This window comes from Artemia sp. Qi Xiang Cuo, chromosome 5 (genome assembly GCF_049724085.1).
Source record: "Artemia sp. Qi Xiang Cuo chromosome 5, ASM4972408v1, whole genome shotgun sequence".
Lineage (NCBI taxonomy): Eukaryota > Metazoa > Arthropoda > Branchiopoda > Anostraca > Artemiidae > Artemia > Artemia sp. Qi Xiang Cuo.
This window is the reverse complement of record NC_142798.1, coordinates 80,074,955-80,092,475: the sequence shown is the minus strand read 5'-3', so window position 1 is coordinate 80,092,475 and position 17,521 is coordinate 80,074,955. Positions and strand designations below refer to the sequence as shown.

The following is a 17,521-nucleotide window of genomic DNA, read 5'->3' as shown; positions in this document are numbered from 1 at the left end:
AATTTCCTCCCAAGACACCATCATTTACAAATTGTTTTTCTAAAATTATTCCATCCATCTTCTACATTGTCAAATTTTAAACCCTCTAGTTTAGTATTCAACTATTACTAGAAAGTTTCCCGCAGATTCTCATCCTTGAGTCTACCAACACCGCATCTATTTAAATTTAAATAACTACTCAAAAACTTAACTCTTAAATGAAAAAAACTGGGAAAAAACTGCATAAATACTACTATTATTGACAAAGAAAAAGTATAAATTAAAACAAACAAAATTATGATTGAAAACGTATTTTCTACAAAAAGCTTTTCAAAAAAAGTAAAGAGCAATATTAAAGCCAAATGTGAGCAGAATTGAAGTAATATAATAATTCAAACTTTAAATGAACAGAAATTGAAATGAATAATTAAGTCAAAATAAAAAAAGAAAAAAAAAAAAAATAGCCACTCCTGCCATTAGTAGGAGTAATGCAGCTCAATCGTTCTAAGGCCCAAAGCGTCATTTCGGCTTTACTGAAACCAATTTGTACTGTATTTTTTCCCCATTTCTTCCCCCCTTCTTTCCCTCTCAAGACCCTTAATTGGCTTGAATGTTATTTGTATTTCATTGAAGACGGTATGTACTTTCAACTATAATGAGATGGCTAATTTTGACGCTCTAATGAGAGAAAGGTTGAGATGGCTAGGACCCGTTTGGCGGATAAAGGATGACAGATTGCCAAGGCTTGTCCTTTCCGGTCATTTATCTAGGACCCAACGAAAAGAAGATCGTCCCCGAATGCGGTGGGAAGAGGTCGTAAGGAAAGATTTGAAGGAAATTGGAACTACTTGCGAGGTTGTGAAGAGGAAAGCTTTTATTAGATTGGAATGGAGGGAGTGTACGGACAAACGAAAAGTAGATCCCCAAATTGGGTGGAAAGAGGTCATGAGAAAGGATTTAAAATAAATCAATCAATTTATTCAATCAATAAACTCAACAAAATACACTTCAATATAAACTCCCCCGTAAGGCTCTATGGCCAGGAAAAAAAACAGGGGAGAAACAAAAATGAAACAAATACAGAAAAAACAAAAACATTTTCAACATCATACATTCATCAACATCATACATTCACAAAAGACGATAGAACCTTATGTGTGGGGAGAAAGAGTGGCTTGAATGTCATTTGTATTTCATTGAAGACGGTATGTGCTTTGAACAATGTGGTTTTTAGTTGTCAAAACATCATCAACAACAACAAAATAGACAGTCAATCCCCATATATAAATAAATACATATATATATATATATATATATATATATATATATATATATATATATATATATATATATATATATATATATATATATATATATATATGTGTGTGTGTGTGTGTGTATAAAGATATATTATATATATATATATCTATATGTATATATTATGAATATCTATATGTTATGAAATCTTAAAATGTTTATGAAAATCGTGATTTTTTGGATGTAAGCTGCACCTTGTGTCCCTCCTCTATATGCTTGTCTCCGTGCAGTCATAGATGACAACTTATTTGGAAACTGTAGTATTTGTTATGACAATCAAAAGGAAGAAGAAATAACCGGGAAAAAATAATAGTATTTGCGACAGAAGCTTGGCCTGGTTTAATTGTTTACATCTTTTACCGTTTACCCTTAGTATTTTTTTTTCTGTGACCTGTATCGTAGGCAAAGAGACTATAATTTTCTTTGATCATATAGGAGTCAATATTGTCAGGAAATTAACTGGCTACAAGTGCGGCGTTGCTAACGTGGCACAATTGTACCTTTTTTGGTACAATTTAGAGATCCTGGTTCAATTCTGTACATTTGGATATTTTCTTTTACAATACAAATTTTCTGGTACATTCTGGCTTTATTTGGTCCTTTCTGAGTTGGATATATTTTCAAGTTTTACTTTATCATTTTTTTTGTTTCGGCATATTTTAACCTGTTGTCCAGATGGTACAAATGAATCTTTTGTGGTACAACTTTAGTCGGAAAACTGGTACGATGTATTAGAAGTATCGGCAACGTGTACCAATGCCTGAAGTGGGATTCCATGGTGAGCAGTAAAAAACTTCTCTATTTCGTAATCTTTGGCTTGAACAAAAAATATAATAATCGCTTGAACATCACTGCCCAATTGAAATTTTAGTAATTTCCCATCCACTTAAAAAAAGAAAAGAAAAAAAAAGAATAACCTGGCTGCATCTAGCAGAGTGATCAAAACCAAAATTTATGATGAACAAATTTTATCGAGCAGTTCAAGGCCATTGTCACGGTGGTTAGCTATAATTACTGTATTTTTTCGGTATCTGAATATGTAATAAAAACAAGCGAAGGATATAGGTTTTTAGTTAGTTTTTTGATAAACAGCTAAAGTTAAAGTAGTTACAATTTGAAGATGTTAAAATATTTTGTAAGTTACCTTTTTATACCTTTAACTATAGCAGATTTCAGCAAGAAAACATTTCAGTTGAAAAAAGAAATGTCAGGTAGATCTTTGAGACAGCTGTGTACCCTCCTCTAGATTTTGGAAAGTACAATTTTTGTATTCTTATTGAAAAATTGATAAAAACGACAAATATACCCCCCTTTCTCTGATATTTTGTAAAATATATTTTGCTCCCCTTTTAAATTTTCGTGAATTAAAGCCATGGATAGAAAAAAAGAACAAGTCCAAAATAAACAATTTTAATACCTGATAAACAGTTTCAATCTAGACTTAAAACACTTTAATATTAATTGAAAATAATTGTTAAACTAAACAATCAATTTTTGAAGAATATTGACTTGGATGTTACCCTAACTTTTTTAAATATCTGTTTGATTGTTCTTAACATTATAATATTTTGTAAGTTGCTTTTTTATGTATTTAACTGTAGCAGCTTTATGCAGAAAAATATTTAAGTTGAAAAAACATTAGATTGATTTTTGATATAACTGAATATTTCTTAGTCCTAGTTCAAACCACTTCTAAAATCAAAAATTAATTTATATAGTATACAGAAAACAAGTGGTGTGAATAGGGGGAGAGGGTGCGTGTCCCGTCCCCCAAAAACTTAAACATTGATGTGTCAGGAGAGTAGAAAGTTATTAAAGTTTAAAAGTTATTACTAAGTAAATTACTAATTTAAAGCTACGGTACTAAATTTTATTACTAAATTATTAAAGTTTAAGTTGGTGTTAAAGTTATCAGTGACATGTAAAAGAAGTTCAAAGACCACCGACAACACTGGTATTATAAAGAAAATAGTTCTATTTGTCAACATCCATTCCCTTTCTTTTATTAGTTGTTATCTAAACAAAAGAGCTATTAGTTGTTTTATTAAATTATTAGATTTAAATTAAAGTAAGTCTAGTGGAATTTAAAAGATTATAGCTTGTCCAAAATCAGAAGCAAGAGTAAAAATTATTATCGTGTATAAACATTCCAGCAGAAATGAGCCTCGATTCACATCCAGAACAGGTAACACCATACTAAGTATTTCAATTGCAGTAATACTACTGCTAGTAACTCATGGCAGCGCCAAGCCACCTGATTCCAACACAGCTACACACACACTTGGTCCATCCCAATCTATTCAATGCCTCCTTCTTAACATCCTCACAAGAAGTTCTAATTTCCCTTAATTCCATCATTATGACCACATCTGGCCCCATTTGGGGACGACCTGGTTTTCGTTTGCCCCTAGATGGCGGATGAAAAAGGACAATCTTCGGCAATCTATCATCCTTCATCCGCAGAACGCCCCAGCCATCTCAACCCTTCTCGCATTATAGTCCTTCATGCATTATAGCCCTATCAAACAGTTCGTGGTAACGAACTGTAAGTAAGGAGCGACCCGGCTCAATTGTAACCGAAACTCTAAAAACCGGTTTTTGGATACCCATAGATACATCAATAGAATCATATTTTTATGCTGTTTCAAATATGTACGTTTCAAAGACTTTAATTTTACCCATCAAAAGCTATATGCCTTAGAAAATTTATCGTATATTTTAAAAAAGGGGGAAACACCCCTCAAGAATTCTTAGAGCTTTAATGAAAATCGCACCATCGGGTTAAGCGTATTAGAAAACTATTCAGCGGAAGTTTCAAGCTCCAATCTGAGAAAATGTTAAATTTGGTATTCTTTGTCAGAAGAAAGATCAAGGATGCGTGTATTTTTTTTTTTTTTTTTTTTTCTTCTTCTTTTTTTTTTTTCAGGGGTGATCGTATCGATCCATTAGTCCTAGAATGTCGTAAGAAGGCTCATTTGAACGGAAATTAAAAGTTCTAGTGCCCTTTTTAAGTGACCAAAAAAATTGGAGGGCAACTTGGCCCCCTCCCACGCTCATTTTTTCCCAGAGTCATCCGATCAAAATTTTGAGATATCCATTTTGTTCAGCATAGTCTAAAATCTAATAAATATGTCTTCGAGAATGACTTAATCCCCCACAGTTCCCGGCGGAAGGGCTGGAAGTTATGAACTTTGCCATTGTTAACATACAGTATTGGTTAACGGGAAGTATAAAGACGTTTCAGGAGGGATTTTTGTATGATGGGGGAGGGGGTGTGTCGGAAGAGGGGGCCTACGGGGGAGGATCCTTCCGTGGAGGATGTTTCCTTGGGGAAGGGACATTTCTATGAAGGGGGCGCCAGATTTCCTAGCATAATTTGAAAAACGATCAGAAATTAAGTAAAAAAACTAGTTTTTTCAACTGAAAGTAAAGAGCAACATTAAAACTTAAAACAAACAGAAATTATTACGTATATGAGGGGTTTCGCCCCCTAGTCAATACCTCACCCTTTTTGCTAAAGTTTTTTTAGTACTTTCAAAAGAGCTATCTATTCTAATTAACCGGCCTTTGTGATTCAGGGGTTTATGATTCGTACAAAATTAGAACTTTAGCGTAAAGAGCGAGGTATTGACTAGGAAGCGAACTCCCTAATATACGTTATAAAAACATACGAATATAGAAATTCGTTACGTAATTTAATTCTTAAGTTACGTCTGAACAAAATTTCGAGAGAGCCAATTAGCCAAAAAAATTGAATATGCGAATTTTGTTTTAATTATTCATGTACGGTGAGCCAAATCAAAGCTGCATTAATTCAAACACGTTCAGAAATTAACTAAAAAAACAAGTATTTTTAACTGAAAGTAAGGAGCGACATTAAAACTTAAAACGAACAGAAATTATTCCGTATATGAAAGGGGCTGTCCCCTCACTCTTTACGCTAAAGTTTTTTATTGTTTAAAAAAATAAATTTGTGAAACAGAGTCAAACTTTAGCGTAAAGAGCGAGGCGTTGAGGAGGGGACAGCCCCTTTCATATACGGAATAATTTCTGCTCGTTTTAAGTTTTAATGTCGCTCCTTACTTTCTGTTAAAAAAAAACATGTTTTTTTTTTGTTAATATTCAATTAGAATGAGGAAGCTTCTTGCTCTGGATTTATTTTCAGAAAGCAAAGTTTTGGTTAGCTAGTTTATTCATGGATCACAGACACATCAAGAATAATCGCCGCATCTCTAGGAGAAATTAATTTGTTTTTGGACGTTAAACTTGTGAATTATTTCCCCCTCAATTCTAAGTGGATTTCTTTCAGCATCTAACAAAAATTTTCCATTATAACCAAAAAGGTGACATATATTTTTCATGTTTTGATTATAATATAAGATTTTTTTCGTCTAAGGAGATAGCATTGTAACTTATTGAAGCGCGGGTGGTACATAAACAAAGCGCTTTACACTACTTCATTTCTTCCCAAGAAATTTAGTGTTTGCGTGAGGAGATTAAAACGCATAACCTCTTATATAGTGATTGGAGGTTTGAAAAAAAGTTATATTTTACATATTTTTTTTTGTCCAAAAAAGCTACAAAATAGAGTCATGATTAATTAAATTTTGATTGTTGCTATAAAAATCTATCCAGATTAGGTACACACAGAGTAATTTATTAAGGGAGGGGGACAGCTGTAGTAAAAAAAAAAAAAATAAAGACGGCAGAATGGAAAATTAATAAGAATTCCTGGATTACTTGTTATAGAAAAGCTGAGGAAACGGTTCAAGTCCTTCCTTCTTCTTCTGTACTTACCTAGTGGTATTTTTTTCGTCAAAAGGTTCTATTGTTGTTTCTTTTGTTCTTATTGTATATATAAAATATATTTCTTCTTCTTATAGGCAATTTTAAGTTTTATTTACTATATGTTTTCGATAAGAAACAATAAAGTATGGTTAGAGTTGTAGCTGTTCTTTTTGCAAGAATATTTTACCAAAATTTATGTGTAAATTCATTACCCATAAAATAAGTATATTTCGATATTATTCTCATTTATGATAATTAGTTTACTATATTCCACCTACTTTCAAACTAGGTAACTGCAGCTTGTATTACTATTGCCCTGGCAGCAGAAACTGAAGATCAGATCACAGCTGAGTCTGCCAACGCAAATCCATCAAGATATAAGCAGCAGAGCCACCACCGACCGGGCTATCCGCAACCAAGTCATTATCAGCCAGGTCACCATAAACAAGGGCATCATCAGCCAAAGTACGATAATAAATATCCAACAAAGTATGAGGATGCTCCAGCTTGTGCCAAACTTTCAGGAAGACCTTGGTGCCTTGAAGATCCGGAATATCCAACTTATGAGCTCCAAAAGGCTCTGGAGGAGCACTATGACGCAGTTTTAGCCCTTTATAAGGACGTGGAGCTTGATACAAAGAACTCTGTGGAGGGGTAAGCTCTTAGATTTATTGATAAACAGTAAGTTATAGCCATAGGAGTTCTTTCACGATTCAACTAAATTTTGTTACCACCAATGAAAGGTTAAGATGTCTAGGCCATGTTTTATAGATGAAGGCTGACTGATTGCCAAATATTTTACTGGAGAAAGCACATTGCTAAGGACTAGGGACAAACGAAAAGCAGGTCCTTTTCCTCCGTTTAGAGTTTAAATGGATATAGTTCAGAGTTTAATAATTATTCTAAATTCAACACAAACTAAACAACAACACCAAAAATGGGGAAGGGTTATACCCATGGATATAAGTTATACCTAACGTTGTTTCTTCAGTATTAACTTTTAAATACTGGAGAAAACTTTTCTCCATTGCTTCTGCTGAATACCAGCAAGCTAAAGGGCTTATTGTTAAAACTGTTTTTTTTTGTGGGGAAGGGTTATACCCATGGGTATAAGTTATACCTAACGTTGTTTCTTCAGTTTTAACTTTTAAATACTGGAGAAAACTTTTTTGCTGAATACCAGCAAGCTAAAGGGCTTATTGTTAAAACTGTTTTTTTTCTGGGGAAGGGTTATACCCATGGGTATAAGTTATACCTAACGTTGTTTCTTCAGTTTTAACTTTTAAATACTGGAGAAAACTTTTCTCCATTGCTTCTGCTGAATACCAGCAAGCTAAAGGGCTTATTGTTAAAACTGTTTTTTTTCTGGAAGGTTTTCTTCTGTATTATCCTGGCAGTTGCTTGTGCTGATAAAATAACTGCTACCGCTAGGGTAAAACTTATTTGAATAATATTGAGGAATTTAAAGACACTTTTCAGATGCTTGGCATAATAGATAAACAAACAAAATCAAAATGAAAAAAGACGAAAAGACGTAATGCGACATACCATGTGAAATGGGAAGGTAACATTTTCCCAGGCTTTGATTATGCTGATGAATTGAGTGTCCTGGATCAAATTGTAAGCGCAATGAATGATGTTTTTTATAGATTTTGTCGGTTCAGGAGGCAAAAAGCAGGGTTAATAATTAATGTTAAGAAGACTAACTTGCTCAGACTAGGAGCAAATGAAGGTGAAGAGGTGATGCTGGTTAACGAGAAGATCCACCAAGTGCACAGCTCCACTTACCATGGTAGTATTATTAGTAAAGATGGTAGATGCAGTGAGGATGTTAAAAGTAAAATAACCAAGGCCCAGGGCGTTTCAGAGTTGAAAACAGTTTGAAAGAATAAGAAGATAAGTCTGCAAACCAAGATTAGAATACAGGATGGTACAGTGATGACAGTATTTAAGTATGGTTCTGCAACGTGGGTGCTTCGAAAGACGGGGGAGGATTTATTTGATGTTTTCCAGAGGAATGGTCTACAGATTGTTCTGGGTATTCATTTGACTTACCGTATTTCAAACAGTAGGGTGTGCGAGAAAGGCGGTTCAATTCCATTTTCTATGGTTAGACTATAATGAGAAAAAGGTTGAGATGGCTAGGACCCGTTTGGCGGATAAAGGATGACAGATTACCAAAGATGGTCCTTTCCGGCCATTCATCTAGGACCCAACGAAAAGGAGGGCGTCCCCGAATGGGGTGAGAAGAGGTAGTAAGGAAAGATTTGAAGGAAATTGGAACTACTTGCGAGGTTGTGAAGAGGGAAGCTTTTATTAGATTGGAATGGAAGAGGAGTGTATGGACAAACGAAAAGTAGGTCCCCGAATTGGGTGAAAGAGGTCATGAGAAAGGATTTTAAATACGATGGAACTTTATGTGAGGGGAGAAAGAGTGAGGCTTTGAATATATCGGGGTGAAGGTGGAGCCTGCACTGCTGAGGTGGCCTCGGGTGGCTCGACATTGCAGTGAGTTGTTAGTGGCAGTAGGTTTAGTAATTCCGAGTTACGTAAGTGTTGCCAAGTGTCGATGTAATATTCCTACAGATAAGCAGTCGGAGTTTTTAATCAAACAAAACTTCATACAGATATTAGGTATCAAATACTTCAGGACATGGTCTCAAGATGACATAATATTTTTGAAATAGAATTGAAAAATGTTACAGTGTAGACTATTATCCGTATCTTAAAGCAGATATTAAAGTCTAGTACAGAAATGTAAGAAGTAAAAATAGGTTCAAAAATACAGCATTGGACTTTACAGTCCCTACCGACGGTGCTGATCTCCAATCATGGCCCTTTAGCCAGGAAGTTCAAAGAGGGTTGACTGCGGTAATTTAAAAGATGGTATGCAGTATAAAATAAATTTTTACCTGTGAAATTATCTGTTCTTCACTCTCCGTTCTATGTGTCAAATTAAGAATTTAGGAGAAAAAAAAAATACTTTGAGGTTTTTGGTTATTATTAAAGAACTCTCTTTTATACAAAAAAGACCTCTACATATTTTCAAAAACCATGTTGATATCAATTTTTCAAAAATAGCAGATATAATGAATTTTGAAAAAAAATAACTCCAAGTTATCTTGAGATTTTTTTTGTATGCCGTATCTTGTATTTGTAATATATTACACTGCACTATTAGGTCCCTAACAAGCTGATTAGCTGGAGCAATGAATAGTTAGAAGCGCTTCCTAAAAAGCTTTCTAGCATAAAAAAAAATTGACTGAATTATTGAAATAAGATACAGGAACCTGATTAGATCAAGTTGTCGAACATATTTCTTTTAATGAAGGGCTTCTTAAATATCTCATGCAGCACAATTTACTCTGAAAAATACTGCACGTGGCATCTCCTATAAAATTATTTATGTTTTTGGTTAATGGTTCGAGTAGGTCTAATAGTTTTATTTTCTGTTTTTTTCGTCATTCAAAGTGTCAAAATAAGGGTAAGAATTAAATTAAACGATATTAAAATCCAATATATTACTGGACTTGCATACAAAACACAGGACTATATACGTTTGAACTATTTAATTATTCTATGCTATTGCCTGTCTATTTGAAATAAGCTTCATTAATAATTTTACTATTTAGTTAATTTAAAACTTTTTTTGTAAATATAGATAGCAATGAAATATGTAAACAAATTTAAGGAAACAAATTTTAAATAAAACGTGGAATAGTAGCATCTAACTAATGGATAAAACGATTAAACATTTAAAGAATTTACGCTAGAAATAATTATAATTTTTCTTTTAACAAAATTTGGATAAAAAGGAAATATTTAGTTAGAGAAATTATTATTGTTCAGGATGTTAGAGCGGTTTTGATTTCTCTAACTTTCAGCCCTTGTTAAAGAGAAAGAGAGAGAGAGAGAGAGAGAGAGAGACAGAAAGAGGGTTTTACTAAAAGGAAATAAATCACATTAACAACAAAACCAGAAGTTTATTAAAATTGTATGGGCAGACATCACCCTTTACAAAACCCTACATACACAATTAATACCAGCCATCTTTAGCCCCCCCCCAAAAAAAAGATAAATCAATAAATAATAATAAAATAAATAAATAAATAAAAATAAACGAAATAAATTAATTAATTTCTAATAAATTTCACGACCAAACTGGATACTAAAGATACAAAATTAAAATCATTCTTCTATTCTATCTCTTCGTTCCTCTCCCAAAAAAGTATCGCAATCACTCGAGAGAAAATTTGCTCAGCAGGGATTAAAGTTCATATGTAGACAAACACTGTCATTTTAGTTTACTGCGAAATTCATTTAGCTCATCAATTGTCGAAATAGCCTGAGGTAATGGTTCCCACACCCGAGGGCCAACATGTCTTATGGAATAAACGGATCACTTTGTAATAGCCTGAGATTGCTGAGCCAGTGTCGATGCTCTAGTCAAGTAATTATGGAAATTAGCACCACTTGTAAACATTTCTCTAAAACACTCAGGTAAATACGCGCGTATATATTGAAACATAAAAACAACCATACAAAAACCGAATAATCGGTATAATCGGAATAATCGGTAATATATTTACTTGATTATATCTATGTCGAACAGACATATTACGATTATCTCCAGCTGAAACACATAGGGCATTATTTTGTAAGCTTCTAAGGGGACGAAGATGAGTTAAAAACGTACTTGACCACACAAGACAACCATATGGATGGGTGAACAAAAGAAAAATAAAGCAATCTCATAATATCTTTTCAAAAAAAGTGCTTCATTTTCCTCATCATCCAAACATTTCTTGCAACGTTGCCACTAACACATAAAATATGCTCTTTGAAGTTAAGGCATTCATCAACAATCACCCCTAGATACTTTGTCGAAACTTCCCAAGGCAGAATATTTTCACCAAACTGTATTTTGTCAATCCAAGGATAGTAATTGCTACTTCTCCCGTACATTAAGAAATGGGATTTGGCATGGTTTAGCTGAAGTCTGTTAACCCTCATTCATTTTTCAATGTTAAACATGCCAGTCTGAAGATTCTGTATAAGCATTTCCCCGGTTTTTGTAGCAACAGTTAGATGCATGTCATCAGCAAAATAAGGCAAAATCAAAAGATAGTCCTTTGATAGAATTTTGCAGGTCATCAGTATATATAAAAAAACAGTAGGGGCCCTAGAACAGACCCCTGAGGGACACCGTATTCAACATTTTTAACTTACGATTTAACTTCACCAGCACTGACAAACTATTTTCAATCTTGGAGAAAAGATTCCAATAGACGATAAAACATACCACGAAAACCACAATTCCTCAGCTTCACCATAATAATTCCATGGTCCACTGCATCAAAGGCTTTTACAATGTCAAAAAAAACGATGCAACTTTCACTCTTGGTCCAGAGCATCGTTCACAAAAGTCATGAGAAAAAGAGGAGCTTTATCTTTTGAACTTTATCTTTTGAGCTTTATCTTTTGAGCTTTATCTTTTGAGCTTTATCTTTACAGAATCCAAACTGAGTTTTACTGAAATACTTTTTATTCTCAAGAAAATCAACAATCCTGCCATTAATCACTTTTTCAATAACTCTAGATAAAACTGGCAGCAATGAAATAGGCCTATGATCATTCGACAAATTTTTTCTCCGTCCTTAAAAATCGGAACAACTCTAGCAATCTTCATAAAATCGGGAAAACACCAAATTTTAGGCAAAAATAAAATAAAACCAAAACCTGGTCGCATATTTCTGAGAAAACATACTTAAGTACACGCAATGAAAGGAAGTCAGCACCCGAAGCATTATTTTTCATGTTCCACAATGTGGCACGTAATTCACTAGCAGTCACTGGTTTCAGATTTGCAGATATATCACTTTTATTGGTAGCAACCGGGGGTATGTTCCATCCTCAGAAAACTTTGTCGTGGAGTTCGCCATCCCTTTACCAACAATAGAAAAAGGTCACACATATTATCTACAATCGAAGCATCAGTGTTGAAATTTTCAGGTAAAATTGAGCTTTTGGAAGGGCTCAGAACAGACCCAGTTACTCTCCACGTTCGGCTGGGATTACCTGCACTTTTTTTTAAAACTAATTTCTATAATAAGTGATCCTCGTTATTTGTAATAGGTTATTGAGTTCATAATTATATTTCTTATATTTCACCTTCGCCTCAGGAGACACTAAAGAATGTTAATGAAGCTTCGCCATATCTTCGATCTGATATGGCCTTCATCAGTCCTCTTGTAACCCAGGGTTTTCTAGGGGTAACATGAAAAAGCCGGCTTTTTAATAACTGTACAACTTTCTTTTAGTAAATTAGTTATTTCTGAATACCACAATGAAAATTTTTCATTCACTTGCAGATCACTACTTTCTAAAAAGCCAAATTGTTGGTGTTCTTTATTTTTCTTCTGAATATGCTAAGAGCCTCAGCATCCATTTTCAATGCAGACATTTGTGCTGGCATAAGCATAGCTATAGGAACACCAAACTCTCTAATAACAAAAAGAACACCAAAATGATCCGAAACATCATTCAAAATAACATCAGCAAAATCATACTTCACGTTAACAAGTATATTATCCAAAAGCGATTCCGAGCGCAAAGTCACTCGACTACATATATTAACCGTCGGTCTTAAACCGTAACCCAAAAAAACATTTAAAAAATCTCGAACTCTCGGGTTGAAATTTACTGAAGATAGATCAAGATTAAAGTTCACGATCAAGATAAAGATCACGACAAAGAAAAAATATTCCTGACTTGCAAAGTTCAACCACCATCCATTCACACGTAGATAATTCCGTATTTTCTTTGTAATATTCTTCCTGCAATATAAAGCTAATCCACTATGTAATCGTGAATCCCTATTCTGCGTCACACATTCATAACTATCAATTTCAAGTAGACTCATAGTATGATTACGAAGCCACGTTTCATCCAATGCAAGCAAATCCAACTCAGAAAACTTACATAGTTCTGTTAAATAATTAACTAAAAAAAACGAGTTTTTTTAAACTGAAAGTAAGGAGCGACATTAAAACTTAAAACAGAAATTATTCCGTATATGAAAGGGGCTTTCCCCTCCTCAATACATCGCTCTTTACGCTAAAGTTTGACTCTGTCTCACAACTTTATTTTTCAAAACAATAAAAACTTTAGCGTAAAGAGCGAGGTGTTGAAGAGGGGAAAGCCCCTTTCATATACGGAATAATTTCTGTTCCTTTTTAATTTTTAATGTCGCTCCTTACTTTCAGTTAAAAAAAATTGTTTTTTTAGTTAATTTCTGAGCGTTTTTGAATTAATGCAGCTTTGATTTTGGCTCACCGTACATGAATAATTAAAACAAAATTCGCATATTAATTTTCCTTTTTTTTGGCTAATTGGCTTTCTCAAAATTTTGTTCTGATGTAACTTACAAATTAACTTACGTAACAAATTTCTATATTCTTATGTTTTTATTACGTATATTAGGGAGTTCGCTCCCTATTCAATACCTCGCTCTTTACGCTAAAGTTCGAATTTTGTCCGAATCACAAACCCCTGAATCACAAAGGCCGATTAATTAGAATAGATGGCTCTTTTGAAAGTACTGAAAAAAAACTGTAGCGTAAAGAGCGAGGTATTGACTGAGGGCGAACCCCCTCATACGAGCAATAATTTCTGTTCGTTTTAAGTTTTAATAGTGGTCCTTACTTTTAGTTGAAAAAATTAGTTTTTTATTTAATTTCTGATCGATTTTTAAACAATTCTGGGAAAACCGGCGCCCGCTTCATAGAAATATCCCTTCCCCCAAGGAAATATCCTCCATGGAAAGATCCTCCCACGTATCCCCTACTCTAAGCCCGACCCCCCACTAGAAAAAAAATCCCCCTGAAAACGCCTGTATACTTGCCATTAACAAACACTGTATGTAAACAATGGGCAAAGTTTATAACTTGCAGCCCTTCCCCCGGGAACAGTGAGAGATTAAGTCATCCTCAAAGACATATTAATTAGATTTTCAAATATGCGGAACAAAATGGCTATCTTAAAGTTTTGATTGGGTGACTTCGGGAAAAAAATGAGCTTTGGAGGGGGCCTAGTTGCCCTCCAATTTTTTTGGTCACTTAAAAAGGGCACTGGAACTTTTAATTTACATTAGAACGAGTCCTCTCCCAATATTATGAGCCTATTGGGTTAATACGATCACCCCTGGGGGAAAAATAACAAAAAAAAACAAATAAATACGTATCCAGGATGTTTCTTGTGGCAAAATTTGCACAACTCCACATTTTTGCAGATAGGAGCTTTAAACATATACAGAAGGGTTCTCTAATACTTTGACTATGATGGTGTGAATTACTTTAAGGTTCCATAATTTTTAAGGGGTCTTGTCCCCTTTTTTCCAAAATAAGCCAAATGTTCCCAGGCGCGTAACTTTTGATGGGTAAGATTAAACTTGATACAACTAATATATTTGAAACCACAATTAAAATTTGATTCTTTTGACGTATCTATTGGTATCAAAATTCCGTTTTTTAGACTTTCGGTTACCATTGAGTCGGGTAGCTCCTTACCTAAAGTTAGTTACCACGAACTGTTTGATTAAATGAACTAGAAAGGCCTTCACAATTTAAAAGGAAAATGCTCAAACTGTGCGGACCAATAGTAGATTTATTTCCAAAATCAATAGGAAATTTATATTTAACCACTGGAAAATCCTCCACTGTTCCTTCATCATAATCCTGATTTAAGACCCCATTCCTTAGAACATCCCAATTCAAGGAATTTCTCTCAAGTCTTTGCAATCTATTCTTGATATAATCCAACTAAATTTATCATAAACGAAACACAAAATAAAAAAATAAAGCATAACAAAAATAAAACTCATAGAAAATAAAAAGGGGAAAACCTCACACAAATTAAAAAACATTTGATAATACAATTGAAGAAAAATATAATTAGTTTTCTCCATCCGGCATATACTTGTACTAGTTACGATTACTAGTGTACTAGAGATTACTAGTGTACTAGTGTACTAGAGACTCCGTTACGATTTCAAGAATTTTCGAGAAATCGTCCGCTAACGACTGGATCGAAGCACGATTTATTGATTTTCGCGTTGAAGATGAATGGCCAGATTCGTCATGCGAAACCGGTCCAAATTGATCCTTTGTTTTACGCTTACGCTTGCTCCTCGTCATCACAAACCAGTAAATAAAAAATTAGAATATTCTTAACGGAAAAGGTACTTCTTATTTATCCATGTAAGTACCGACGTGCTGTTCACTAAGCCGTTACGGCACGGGTAACACAATAAATTTTCAACGGGAACTCCTCAAATCTTCGCTTGGAACCCTCAGCTAATAAATTGACTTCTGTTTATGCAGAATAATTAATTGACTTCTGTTGTGCGTTACACTAATAAATATTACCCGTTACCCCTTATATTGCCCAGGGCCACTAACTAAAAAGTACATTCTCTAACACATATGAAGGAGGGGTTTCTGACGTCTCAATATTTCTAATTCTCATATGTTCTGCATATTTGTCTGGGTTTACTGGTTTCTGTTTTTTACCCTGTTCCATCTCTCTCAAAATAAAGTCCTGTAATATTAAAACGATCTAACTACAGATAGTTTGGTGCCCTTACTTTTACCCTACCCCCAATAAATAGTTTTCTTCTTGTTTTTTGTATGATTCTTTATTATTATTTTTTCTACATAAGACTCGTAATTCCTTTTCAAGCTTTTACTCCTCCAGAATGTGTTATTGATTAAAGTGTGTTAGGTATTAGGATAAATTAAAAGTTGCAATAGAAAAGAGAATTATGAAGCCATACAAAAATTACTTATTGTTCTTCTCTATTTTAGCCTTTATGATATAAAAGATGAAACATATCTTTGCCCTTCTTCTACCAATTATGTTCAACCCCTTCGAGCAGTCAATTCTGAAGGCAAATGGAAAATCATCGTCAACAGAGTCGAAGTCCGATACTACAAGTTCGACCAGAACACACGAGTTGAAGAGTGTGAAGCTCCCGAACATCCTTGTCCACTTGTCCCAGAATGTTACGAATCAAAGTGTGTCCAAAAGAATATTTACCATAGATTTTTGGTTTATGATCCATATGATTATGACTATCCTTTCTCTATTGAGTCTTTCAAGCTTCCATCTGCCTGTTCATGCTTTCTAGCTGCTTTCTATTGATTTAGAGATAAGATATAAAAATTATTTTTGTACGTTCATTTTGAAAATATAAGTAAGTAAATGTTCTATGACTCAATTATTTGGTAGTTCGCATAGAAAACCATTGTCGATAAAGGCAAAGCTCGATACAGCGTATCTCCCAAAACACTCTGGCTTCAAAAGCCAACTGAAATAAAGTAAAGGGGGTAAAACTGAGCTGAAGAAAGAAATACTTAGTTATATTATAACTGCATAATTTAACTAAAATCCACATCCATTGTAAATTGGCGTCCTATTACTATTAACTATAACCCCTGGTAACTATAAACTATTGTCTTTTTTAGATAATTAAAGTAGAAAAAAAAGTTTTTTTAACTGAAAGTAAGGAACGACGTTAAAACTTAGAATGAACAGAAATTATTCCGTATATGAAAGGGGCTTTTCCCTCCTCAACGCCTCGCTCTTTACTCTAATGTTTTTTTGTTGTTTAAAAAAATAGAGTTGTGAGAAAGTCAAACTTTAGCGTGAAGAGCGAGGTGTTGAGGAGGGGACAGCCCCTTTCATATACGTAATAATTTCTGTTCGTTTTAAGTTTTAACGTCGTTCCTTACTTTCAGTAAAAAAACTTGTTTTTTAATTTCATTTTTGAACATTTTTGAATAATGCAGGTTTTGATTTTGGCTCACCGTACATGAATAATTAAAACAAAAACAAAAATAAAAACAAACGAAAGGGGCTGTCCCCTCCTCATTGCCTCGCTCTTTACGCTAACGTTTTTTTGTTGTTTAAAAAAAATAGAGTTTTGAGAAAGTCAAACTTTAGCGTAAAGAGCGAGGCGTTGAGGAGGGGACAGTCTCTTGCATATACGGAATAATTTCTGTTCGTTTTAAGTTTTAACGTCGTTCCTTACTTTCAGTTATAAAAACTTGTTTTTTTATTTCATTTTTGAACGTTTTTGAATAATGCAGGTTTTGATTCTGGCTCACCGTACATGAATAATTAAAACAAAATTTGCATATTATTTTTACTTTTATTTGGTTAAATGGCTTTCTCGAAACTAATTTAATTTTATTTACGAACGTTTTTATTAGTAATAAATATACGTAACTTACGAATTAACTTCCATAACGAACTTCTATATTCATAGACTTTTAATATGTATATTAGGGGGTTCGCCTCCTAGTCGATAATTTGCTCTTGAAGCTAAAGTTCGAATTTTGTTCCAATTCTTTAAAAATGACCGCTTAATCACAAAGGC

At 33.8% G+C, this 17,521-nt stretch overlaps 1 protein-coding gene across 1 annotated transcript; it reads left to right on the top strand.

Annotated features, from left to right (window-relative positions):
- Positions 1–2,343: 2,343 nt before the first annotated feature.
- LOC148952590 (neurotrophin 1-like) lies at positions 2,344–16,350 on the top strand. The gene is made up of 3 exons (XM_089089968.1): positions 2,344–2,431; positions 6,374–6,738; positions 15,948–16,350. The coding sequence occupies exons 1-3, from the start codon at positions 2,417–2,419 to the stop codon at positions 16,282–16,284; spliced, it is 717 nt and encodes a 238-aa protein (XP_088946094.1). The 5' UTR covers positions 2,344–2,416; the 3' UTR covers positions 16,285–16,350.
- Positions 16,351–17,521: the final 1,171 nt, after the last annotated feature.